The 13,177-nt window shown below is 36.0% G+C and overlaps 1 protein-coding gene across 1 annotated transcript in view; it reads right to left on the bottom strand.

Annotated features, from left to right (window-relative positions):
• The window catches only part of LOC121316790 (ras-related protein Rab-3C-like), a 50,558-nt gene extending 37,767 nt beyond the window's left edge, over positions 1-12,791 (bottom strand). The window contains exons 1-2 of the mRNA XM_041251993.1: positions 12,699-12,791; positions 10,496-10,723 (exon numbers count right to left, since the gene is read on the bottom strand). Coding sequence (XP_041107927.1) covers positions 10,496-10,723; positions 12,699-12,722 — 252 coding nt within the window. The 5' untranslated portion in view covers positions 12,723-12,791. The remainder of the gene's footprint in view (positions 1-10,495; positions 10,724-12,698) is intronic.
• Between the last annotated feature and the right edge of the window lie 386 nt (positions 12,792-13,177).

The raw sequence follows: 13,177 nt of genomic DNA, 5'->3' as shown, positions 1-13,177 counted from the left end.
CATTATCACAATAACAGAACCTCTAAAGCAAATAACAAATGTGCCTTCTTATGGTTTACCATCTCATAATGTCATTTGATTAAAATAAAAGTTCAATGAAATTATAAAAATTATAAAAATGAGATAAAAAGTGTATGCATACAATAATCTGTTTTTCTTGCTTTGTTTTTCAAGTACGTACTCAGAGCCAGACAAGACAAATCTCAGAGCACACCAGACAAGACAAATCTCAGAGCACACTTGTTTCCTGAGGAGATTCAAAGCTGTGCATCTAATAAAACTCGTTCATGAAACCTCGGAAATATGCTTTGCTCATTTTGCTTTGTTGTCCATTTCTGGTATTTTACGTCTAATGCTGAAAACTATATTTTAGCAACCTAAATCAGCATTGACTTTGCCCCACCTGCTACGTAGAGTACAGCAGGTCACAGAAAACAAAATCAAAAACCAAAAAAAAAAAACAGTGTAGATGCACTGATAGGCTGATTAAAACATTGTTGTCATCTGAACAGTAAATAAGGAAGTTAACCGCTTTTTTTTTTTAAATTTTTATATTTCTTGACGTTTTCATTTTTGCCTAAGTGCAATGCACACAGGAAGGCGAAGGAATAAAAAAAAAAAAGCCTATCTACAGAATAAAGATATGTAGTTTGCGTCACTTGCGTTGTGCAGCAGTTCATTTAAACAAGGTTTCTATCCTCCCAGCATCAACTGAAGGTGCCAGGATTTTTGTTTTTTTTTATCTGGTCACCCTAGTTCAGGCATCTGAATCTATTGCTATACTTGCTGATTCAGTGATTCTTGGCTGAATCTGGATAGAGCTGTGAAAAATTCAGTCAGCAAGTTAGGTTGAATGAAACCAAAAAACTAATTGAAAACACAATGGGGTATATTTTGTGGGGCATAAGTGTTTATTACAGTTTAATTGACCCGTTTTTTTAACCAGGAAAATTCAACAGTAAGGTACAAAACAAATTTTTAATAGAGCTATTAAATTAATAATTAATATCAGTTTTGTAAAGTCAACAGTTTTTTCCCCTCACTTTAAACCAGCTAGGCTTATTTTACACAACCGTTGATTATACAGTAATCTCTGCGTATAGGAACACCTCCTAAGAGAACACTTTGGCTTAGGGGACAACCTCTTGCTAAAACAGAATTTTCCCATTGTAAATGCTCCGCCTAAAGGATCAGGAGCTTCGCTTAAAAGAACACATTTTTGGCACCGATAAGGATTTTGTTTTGTAACCTGATAACTCATCATCATTATACTCAAATTCAAATTATTCAATCTTTTCAAAACTGACTTGTCATCATGAGAGTAATCTAGAGTTGCTGTTGCATTTTTTCCTGTATGTAGGGGTGCTTTGTTAATTTAGTTTGTCAGTTAGTTTATTATCCCTTTGCAGTGCTATGTTGGACCAGGTCTGACATTACCATTTTCCCTTTCCAGTCCGATGTCGGACCCTATCCGACATCATCAAAAAGACGTAAATTACAGGTCTCTAGTGGTTTTTTTCACAGGAAAAGCTGAGAAAACCTTTCAATGGCCGAGTGAGACCAATAGGAGACAAATGAAGCTGAAAAAAAGGGTGTATCTGATATCTCCATGCACCACAGACATCACACAGACATAAACAAAGGTGGTAGCTGCTTCTGCATCCAGCGCTCAAAGAATATCACAGACATTTGCAGAATAAAAAAAAAAGTAATAAAATAATGATTTGGATTGCATTATTGAGGAGTTTGGTGATAAAACGAGTGATCAGGAGAGGATTTATCAGTATGCATATCTATAAAGAGTTATGTGAAAAATACAGTGAACAAGGGCTGGAGATACAGTACTGAGTGTCCTTTTGCGATTCAGTGCCGTTTAAACATGTTTTACTCAGAAAAAAAAAATTTTAAACAGCGCGTGTAAAAGAAACAGTGCATGTGAAAATAAATTGGACCTGACGCGCCTGACAAGCGCTGAATAAATGGACCGCTAAGGGTTAATGTTAGTTTGTCCATTAGTTGATTAGTATAGTTTATTAGCATAATTTCATTGTTGCTGCATGTGCGTCATGACATAAGTAATAAATACATTTATATTTATTAATTGATAATGTGATTGGCCTTGGCATAGTGTGTCCGGTGGTCAACTCTGTCTTGGAGAACACTTCGCTTGCTTCCCAAGAGGTGTTCTCTTAGCCAGAGACTACTGTAATATTGGGATTTTACAAAGCTTGTAGACTTCCATCTCAAGCACCCTTCAGAACCTGTATCATTTTCTGCAACACTGTTAACAATGTTCACATTTGATCTTTACCAAGAATCAGGACCTTTGCAGGATTGCGATTTTGAAAGAACAGTTATCCTGAAAAAAAAAATAAGAAGGACTGCAATCCCAACTTGTAGGTCTAACTACAGACCTATAAATTTAACAGCAATCATATATAAAATAATGGAAACTATAATAAGGACAAAAATGGAGGAATATTTATACAGTAACAACATTATAGGAAACAGCCAACATGGCTTTAGGAAGGGTTGATCGTGTTTAACTAATTTACTACGTTTCTTTCAGGAGGGGACTAGAGCGGACAAAGATAGTGCGTATGACATAATCTACTTAGATTATCAAAAAGCATTGCAAGTACTGCACGAACGACTATACCTAAAGATGAAATCAGTAGGAATAAATGGTAAAGTAGCAGTATGGATTCATAACTGGTTACAAGATAGACATCAGAGAGATAATTAGAGGCCAAGCATCAAACTGGAGTAATGAAACAAGTGGGGTACCACAGGGATCAGTATTGGGACCATTGCTATTCTTCATCTATATAAATGAGTTGGATCAAGACATAATCTGTAAAATAAGCAAATTTGCAGATGAGACAAAACTGGGAGGGGTAGCCAACTCTCAATCAGTAACTTTAACAATAATACAAAGAGAATTTGACAAGATTCAAGCTTGGGCTAACACATGGCAGATTAAATTTAACGTGAATAAATGCAGTCTTGCACATAGGGAGCAAAAACATTAGAGGCAAGTACAGCATGAATAGAACCAAAATGGAGGAAGCTATGTACGAAAAGGACTTGGGGGGTAGTAGTGGATTAATCTCTTAAGCCAACTAGACATTGCGGAGAAGCTATAAAAAAGGTGAAGAGAATTTTATATACCAAAACAGTTGAATTCAAATCTAGATACGTTATATTAAAATTATACAATGCACTGGCACGACCACACCTATAATACTGTGTACAGTTCTGGTCCCTATATCATAAGAAAGACATTGAGGCGTTGGAAAGATTACAGGGGAGAGCAATATGATCAATTACAGGATTGAAGGGTATGTCATATCAAGACAGATTGAAAGAGCTGAATCTGTACAGCCTAGAAAGAAGGAGAGTCAGAGGCAACTTAATAGAGGTTGTGATGAGTCAAAGGGATTTCGGTCTGTGATTCAGCCTCCCGACAGTAGATGGCATCAAACCAACTCGGGACTTCCCTTACCAAGATCTCGTGACCATGGCAAAAGTCATCTTTTGAGGGGCGGCACCTTGGTGAGGGGCGGAAGTACGAGTATGTAAATTCCAGGCACTGGAGTCAAGTGAAGGATAAGGACACTTGTCAGTTGGGGATTGGTGTTCCACTGACTACAGAGGCGGGACATTACATACTAAAGGGAACGTACTACTGTGTTCGGGGTTGGTCCGAAAGTAAAATAGGAGGAGTAACGGGTGGAGGGAGAGACTAGTTTAGTGCAGCGGGATTTTTTTAAAAAAAAAAACACTAACATTTCTTTTGTCTTTTTTTGTTTATGTATGGTTTACCATGAAGACGATTAAAGACGAGTTATCGCGATCGGTTTTGGATTTCACCCCTGCACTCCTTCCCTCACACCATTTTGTTTTCTTTTGTTATTTAATTATTTTGTTGTGTATAGATAATAAAAAAGATTAAGTAAACCATACATAAACAAAAAAAGACAAAATAAATGTTAGTGGGTTTTTTTTTTTTAAATCCCGCTGCACTAAACTAGTCTCTCCCTCCACCCGTTACTCCTCCTATTTTACTTTCGGACCAACCCCGAACACAGTAGTACGAAATCCCTTTGACTCATCACAGAGGTATTTAAAATTGTCAAGGGGTTTAACAAAGTAGCTGCTGAGAATTATTGTTCACAGGTCACACAGAGCAGAACCAGGGGCCACGGGTGGAAGCTGAAGAAGGGCATATTCAGAAGCGAGGGGAGAAAGAGCCTTTTCAAGAAAAGGGTGGTGAACCACTGGAACAGGCTGCCGGACAGAGTTGTTGAAGAGTTGTCAGATCCTTCAATAGATTGGATTCTGTCATGAACAATACAGTATAACCCTCTCTGTGACCATAATATGACCTTTAGCTAACCGCCTGGAGGAAGGGTGGTCCGTTTAGCCACGGATTCCCAGAGGTTTCATTTCCCCTACTAGCCTGGTTAGGGTTTTTTTGTTCTTCCACTCCTGAGTGCTAATGGACAACTCTGGCACCATAGCGAGTGTGCATAGTTGGGCTGAATGGCCTTTTCTTGTTCAATAATTTCTTATGTTCTTAATATATAACTAATTCAAAAGCCCTGCTGCTTAAAGATTAATGCTGACAGACCTCATTAAGAATGGCCAGACAGTAAATATTTCATGATTAAAGAAAACATCTAATTGATGAAAGCACTCTCAACTCTATGACTACAAAAATGTCACTTGGTATTCTTTATTCAGAAGGACTTAACCTTTAAAACTGTTATTAATCAAGCTTAATATTTTAAATCATTGAAATGTCATTTTCGATGGCAATGAGAACTGGTATTTCTTGGCTGTGCCTACAACTCCCAGTCTATTGGCTTCACAGAAGTATTTCTTCATCCTTCAAGCCAGGTGGAAATGTTCATGACATCAGCAAATCAAATGAGAATAAAATGCAGAAAATGTGTTAGATATTAAATATGCATTAATTGTCTGGTCAATTGCCTTTTCCACCTGTGTGAACCAAGCTTCTGAAGCTTGAAGAGAGTTCAACCTGGTCTATAGCCTGACTATTAGAGGTTGCTGTGATTTTTTCCCTTGCCGTGGGAGCACAAAGGCCAATGCAGCCCTATGGGTCCCCAGCCAAGATCGGCATTTGGACGAGCAAGCTCCTGATTGCATAACTCACTTTGGCTTGAGTTACTGATGACCACCACATAATGTACACTCATTTTACACTTATGACAAGCTTTGTGAAAACCTCCTTGAATTTAAAACTAGGATTGCTGTTGTTATAATTATAATGAGATGCATATTATATACTTCAAATAAATATTTCCTTAATATCAGCAACGTTTTTAAAATGCATCTGAAACATGCCCACTGTTTTTAAATGTTTCAGCCTCATTAAAATCTATTACTGATGCAGAGATTACCTTGAACACTACTTCATAGGCAGGCACGTCTCTACCTGCTGATTAAAGATGCTTTCAATAGGAAGGCAATCACTGAGGGTTGCTGATTAATATCTTGCAGCTTTAAAAAACAGGTGTTCCTGGTTATACCTGTACCCAAGCAGATGACAGAACAGAACTGTCAAGTGATTGGTGTCTACAGGTTGTTGATCTGCACCACATATCTGCACCACATATTAATGTACCATCCCTAAAAGCCACCAGTGCCACAGAGCACATTATTCTATACTCCTCTACCCAACATCTCCACACATGTACAGCATGGCCATTAGCATGTGAACTATAGAAGGCACTCCTGTAACTCAATTCTTGTAAGATAAGTGTCAATTTGTAACATTTGCTGTTTTGGGCAATAAGTCTTGCATTCAGTAAGACCAGCAAGAGGAAAAGAGATTACCAGGAAAGCTAATCATTTTAATTACAAATGTAAATTACTGAGGTTTCCAAAAATATATCATATGAATCCAGTCTAAATGGATGAGATTCATTCGTGTGACCAGAAGAGATCCCTAATAACTAAATCTGTATTTTATTTTAATGAACAGTCTTGAACATTCTGATTCCCTCAATTTCTTATTTTGTTTCAGTGTTTTTTTTTTTTTTTTTTTTGCTTTGTTCACTGGTGTACACAGATTCATATTTCAAGCAGGATTTATGTATTTATTTTAAATTGGCTTTGTTTTCCGGCACACATAAAACTCAGTAGCCTGAAAACCAAAGATGAGAACCCATCTAAACTAAACTAAAATAATATCTTTATCACACACATTTACAAACAGGAAATCTCACTTTTTAAAACAGATCAGCTTGTTTTCAACAGAAATGCTGACTATATACTACGATATACATGAAATCCCTTCAACTATCACATTTTTCCAAAAAAAAATAATTTCTTATCTTTGTTGGCATCTACTCCAAAATAGATTTAATTTATTATTTTCTTAAAACTGCTTTGGTTCTGTGTCCTTCTCTTCAAAAACTGTAAAAACTTTTTGTGTGCATTTTCTTATTTTAAATATTAAAGTGATTTCTATTTTAGCACATCTTACTGATTCCATTTTACGTTGGCATGTACTGGCAAACCCAGGGAAATGTAAAAGATTAAATTCGCTCCTCAGTGTTTTCCCTAGAACGTCTGTAAAAGACAAACATTCTGCTCCTGGTTTACAGTCTTCCTGGTTTTTGACCAAAGGTTTACAATTGCTTATGTTGTTGATGTTGGATCTGAAAATGAGCCTTTCAACTAGTTTCTGGAATACAAAACTAAATTAAAGCCACACTAATCGGGTGAATCCTACAGAAATGTATTTAAATGTATTCTAGTGACATGCATGGTACCATGCTGTTTTACAAACATGTCAGAAGTGTCATTGCTCTTTTTATATACTAATAATGTTTATTAACACAATAAACAACAACAATTTATAAACACATGTGACGGGGTGCCCACCCCTTGTGTACATTTATGTATTATTTTCATTTGTATTATTATTGTATTGTATTTGTATTATTTGTATTCACATGTACATATATGTATTATTTTCATTTGAGTGCGGGCAAACGAAAGCTGTCTGGCATTGTTATTTATTATTTGAGACCGTCGAAAATCCTTATAATGTGTAGTCGGTGTGGATGAGGTTAAAACTCCCTCCCTATAACTCTCATGCGAATGTGGCTGTAACCTTAATAAGGTAATTATTTGATTAATAGGTAATTAAGTCTCCAGCCACAGAGAATAATGCTGGAGAGTGTTAGAGGCGGAAAGACAAACAACTGCTATACTAGATACAAATATACTTGTTCATTTTACATTCTGCGTTTACTGGTTTTGGCCCTTGAGCCGTTTGTTTTGTGTATTATTTAAAAGTCTTTATTTTATTACTTTTGTTTGTTTAATAAATATACGGCTGCAACCCTTTTAGCCCCATACCTCCAGCTGTATGTGTACTGCTTCTTTGGTCTGACGTCACCCCTACAGCCATCTTTACCACAACACAAATACAGATTAGATAGATAGTTTCATTTATGAAATCTTTAATAGTTTTTTGTAAGTGTCAATTACACTGTAGACTTTAATTACAATCTATACCTATACCAATTTTCTATTATTTAGTTGACTGGAATGTTAAGATGCATAACCCTAAGGGAATATACATGACTGACACTAATAGAATCATAACGTATATGGAAAATGCAATGCATTGATTATACTTGAAACACGCTCAGTATAAGCTACAGGTAATAGACTACATTAAACAGTGTGCTATGACACATCACAGAGAAACCCCATTAATTACATTGAGTTGTACTGTATTGAGTTTTTATTTTTAATTGCTTTATTGTCAGTATCGGTACAGTTGAGGCCCCCTGCGTTAAAAAAATAAAAATAAAAATAAAAATCATAGAGCATAGACAGACCTTTGCTTTCAGCCTCGGTCCATTCTTCTCATGCAGATATCCCCCTCATAATCCTATAACCCTGTTATATTCCCAGATTGCTAAATTTTCGTTCACAGAATTAGCTTTGCAGCAAAATAAACACATGGTAACTGGAATTGTTTGATTGCATTAATCAGTTCCATTTCAAAAGGTGAGAAAAGTAAATATAAAGTTTAATACAGAAACTTTGAAATACGTCCTCTATGCAGTGAGAGGATATTGAAGACCATGTAAGATTATTAAATCTCAAACTCTTAATTAAGCCAAGGAAAAGACTTCCATACAGCCATAGGAAAACTACTTATGAGTATATTCTGGCCTGACTGCTAAAAATTAATCTGTTCTGTCATAGGAGAGTTACCAGGAATGACAGAAAATGTTTTTTTTTTTTTTAGGGGGGGGCTGACATACAGCTGTGTTCAAGCTACCTTCAGAATGTATGCCTTGCTACTGGACTTTTTTAGCGGGGTCAAACTCACCATGTCCTTGTCTTAAATGACTCCTTACACCATAGGAAGCTAATTTTCTATGTATGAGCCAATGTGTCAGAGCTTTCAAAAGTCTGCTACAAACTAAAATGGTCGAGTTATCACTATTTTGGTCAGCTATTATTAACCAATGTACAGTACTACCTATGTCATTATCAAAATAAGAATACAGACAAACTTTAATAATATTTAATATTGTGATACATATTTTTTTTTGTTGCTCTCCCCCACCTTGTACAAATCTAATGTTGCTATTTTTACAGTTCCACAAATCTTTAAGACATTTATTAAAACTAATTAAATTGGCTAATGTCAAAAATATAAAGTACCAATTAACATGGCTTTTCTTTTATCCCCTGATGAATGTGTTTGCATGCCTTGCTCTAGGTAGTCTTTGGGTACAAAGTTGCCCCTGCCACTTCCACACATTCTTTCCATCTGCTTCCCCCTGACATGCTTTGCAGTCGATGGCATGAATTCACCCCAAAGACACTGCCGAGATTAAATGTCCAAGGAAGTTCAATCACAAGAGACTACCTGAAATTAGGCAGTGCTTACCCAAGATGCACAGTACAATGTATTTTAAAACTGCACATAAGCAACAGACAAAGAGAATGGAAGTGCTGAGATGGTAAGATATTTCATTAGAGACAAGTACTTTACTGTACTGTACCGTTATCTACAATGATTAAAATGAACCTTGTGAAGGAGGCTGTTACTTTTGGGACAATTACTTAGCAAAAGTAATGAACGACAACATTCATCCGCTGTCCACTAAAATCAATAATATTTTTGCAATAATATGCATACATTTTCACTTTCTGATCAGTGAAAAGTGCGCGTCACCACTTCTTTTTTTTTTGTTCGTTTTACTTTCCAAGCAGATTTGCAATCTTATTTTTGTAAAACTGGTTTAACTTGAGGATGCATTTGAGTGTTTGACAAAAGTAAAGAAACACTGGGGTAATAAGCATACGAGAACAGTATTCCAGTACACTGCCCGTTTGACTGTAAATCTGTTATTACAACAACAGAAAAAAAAAACACGTGTCAGTAGTTGCCAGGATCAAACTAAAAAAATAACATGGTGGGACTTACATCGACAGCCTAGAGCACCTTTGACACAGCGCAATGTGTACAATCACCTTACAAACAAATTCAAATGCACACACTTGGGGAACCAGCATTCATTAAGCATTTATTGCTGGGATGGACAAGTTATATACTATATTTTACTAGTGGTCAGCTACTGATACCCAATGTATGGAATTATCAAAATAACAATACAGACTTACAACTTTATCAATATTTAATATTGTAACACTTTTTTTTTTTCACACCATAGAATTTGATAAATATGGGTGACTGAACCAGAAACCCATTGGATCAACACGCTATTGGTAAGCTGAAGGGAAACCTTTAAGATTGTGTTAATAGACCCTGGGGGGTGGGAGGTGGGGGGAGGGGGGAGGGAGGGGCCACCACCTCCACCCGCTCCCTATTTGAGCCTCCACCACTCCTGCCCAGGCCCCATCACACCACATCTTGTGATGATAGAATGAAGGCGGCAGCAACACCTTAGTTTCTCATGGGATTAAAAACACAACACATATCACTGTGTTATCAACCAGTTAACACTAAGGTTTCTGGAAATTAACAGCCCATAAATAACCCATCTAAAAATGTCCTGGTGGGTAGACAAAAATTGAAATGACAGGGGCAGGGAAGATGTTACTGCTGGACCTCAAAATTCTATCCACAGCACAGGCTTCGTGCTCTGACCCAAGTTAGTGTGTTTATATCACACTGAATGACGTTTAAACAGGAGACATGCCGCTGTTAAATCAGTAACCTTGTATGGTAGTAATATTACTGGGCAGAACAAATAGTTCAGAAACCATAAAATAATTAGGTAAAGAATTGAGATTTTTTTTTTAATATTCAAAATTAATTAATGCTGTTTGTTTAAAAATCTAAAAGGACGGCAGAATCTTTATTCCATCTTCTTTTTCACTATTAATTTTCAGACAGAAATACACCCAACAGACTCCTTTGCACTGATAAATTAGCATTAGAAGCTTTGCTACAGATGAATAAACTTACCCATATTTGTAGTTTGATTCTTTTATCGTTCTTGTAGACAGTTTTGACTTTGAAATCGATGCCGACGGTGCTTACAAACGCAGAAGTAAAGGCGTCGTCAGCATAACGGAAAAGAAACGATGTTTTTCCTACGCTGCTATTGCCAATAATTAACAGTTTGAACATGTGATCAAAGTTCTGATCAGATGACTCCTTCTGGCTAAATTTTGTATCTTGAGCAGCCGCCATCTGAAAATAAAGATAGAAGAAGCCGTTATAATCCATGGCAAAAGGCCAAATGAATTCACATCTTCACTTTTGGTTTAAACAACATTTATCATGTTCATTTTAGATTATGTCTTCCTGCATATTATGTACATACCATAAATAAAGGGCTGTTGGTGTATTAAATCTATAACAGCAATACAGAAGATGGTTGGTAATTGTACAATAGAATTTCAAATAATCAAGGTGTTGCTAATCTGTGTTTTTGCAAACATGTTCAGATAATTGTACAAGAATGTCGCCAATGTGTTACCCTGGTAATTCAATAAACACAGATGCACTGATTTGTAGACAGAGCACGCTAATTGCAGTATCTTCCACTTACAGGATAAGAGTGTTCCAGAATATAAGAAATGATTTCCATAATAAGACTCTCCGCTAGGTGTTATTCAACAGAGCATAAAAATGATGTTACAGACACATTTCTTGGTATCCCTGAATAGATCGTCCAGTCTATGAATAAATGTAAACCATTTCAATATAATGTTAGCCATTTACTACTAATCTAGGCTGATTGAATGGGGTATTTTTGTGGGGTTTCTGCATGTATTCTGCACCAATGCAGAATTGAACCTATACATTTAACCTCACCAATAGGTTTCTGCAATAGTAACTGACAAGACAGATAGCATATTGAATGTTGCACCAGTCCTGAAAGTCCCTGTTGCAAAAAAAAAAAAAAAAAAAAAACGACAACTAATTTTTGCGTTAGCAAGACATCTAAATACCTTAGTGTATTAAACAAGGGGTCTGAGTGGGGTCAATAGACAATACATGTCCCACCCCATGCACCACAAGCCAGCAGGGGTGGTCCAACACTTTTTCCAAGACGCTGTATATTTCTCTTCAACAGATACAGTGCCCAGTGTCTATTTTATTGTTAGTTGCATACAGCTAACAGGTCTGTGCTGCCTGTGAAATTTACAATGCATTTTTCATTGATTCTCTAACAAACATTTTGCACACTAACACAAGCCTTTACTATATAAAGGCAAACTATAAAAGGCACATTCTCCCAATCATTCCGATGTTATTAGAGATACGTTTCCACATACATTACATAAGGCCTGTTTCTTTTGTTGCAAATATTATATTACGCTGTTTGTTAAATGGTCCATTCAATTCTATAAGTATCTATAGAAGCTATAAAGTTATTTTATCTGCACAAAGACTGGAAAACAAAATACTGTAAAAATAAAGAATAAAACATTGCACTTTATGTGCTGTCGTTCTAACATTTGACGTCGTTAATTTCATCTTCTAAAAACTGATAAATACTACAGTACGAATGGGTATTGTGGGGTTTTTGTTTTGTTTAGTTTGCTTTGTTTTTGTTTTAGTTTTTTGCTTCATGGCTTCGATTCTTATGATTATTCATATAATGCCAATTAGGCGTAACATGGACATGCAGATTAGACTCGTTTTGAGAAGTTGTGTTTTTAATTATAGTGCTGTGCATCAGATACAGCTGTACCACATAAAGGTTTCTCATGTGTTAAGTGTCCTTCATGAGAGCCAAGGAAAAGCACTGACTCGTTTTTCATTTCAAGCTATATATATATATATATATATATATATATATATATATATATATATATATATATATATATATATATATGATATATATATAATTTTTACGTTTATTTCTTGACTAACATCGAAATCGTTAGTGAACAAGACATTTGTTATACTGTTAATGAAACAAAAGAATTACAAATAAATGTTTTTAACAGAATAGTCTTTCCTAAACAATATGTTATCCGTGTAGAATAAATAGCCCTTCTGACTTCATGACTTTCCATCGGTTACCACTCCCTGTGAAGACAACCCAAATATAAACGGTATTTTAAATAAATAATCCAATCTTATTTTAGTGATTCACTTTACTTTTTACGAATAAAAACAGAAAAAAAGAGCTGAATTATTCTCGTTTACAGACCTGCATTGGTGCTTCGTGTCTCATGATGTCGGTGACTTTACTCTTGACACGATTCTGTAACAATGCTATTAATACTATACTTGCCGAACGCTCTTTCTCAAGCTCCAGACCCCTCTGCAAATCAGCACCAGAGCTGTCCCTTTCTCACAAGCCAAGCCAACACACGCAAACATCCACACATACATTCGCAACGCCCTTTGGGGTGTGTAGTCATTTTTCTACCATTTAGAGCTGGCCTTGTTCAAAAGCAAAGAGTTAAGAAACTACATTACTCAAGATGCATTGCACACATGGTCGGACAAGCAGCTGTCGGTGTTCTGGATTCTAGAATGCAATTGTAGCTTTTGAAGGCACTTGCAATACAAAAAGTACGATCCTTTTCGAGTTATATATACATATATATTTTTCGAATGTTTTAATGTTTTAAGTGCTAGTACACTGTAATATTAGTGTATGCTAAAAAATACTATGTTCAGTAG

This window comes from Polyodon spathula, chromosome 1 (genome assembly GCF_017654505.1).
Source record: "Polyodon spathula isolate WHYD16114869_AA chromosome 1, ASM1765450v1, whole genome shotgun sequence".
NCBI lineage: Eukaryota > Metazoa > Chordata > Actinopteri > Acipenseriformes > Polyodontidae > Polyodon > Polyodon spathula.
The sequence above is the reverse complement of the archived record's forward strand: the minus strand, read 5'-3'. Positions and strand labels throughout refer to the sequence as shown.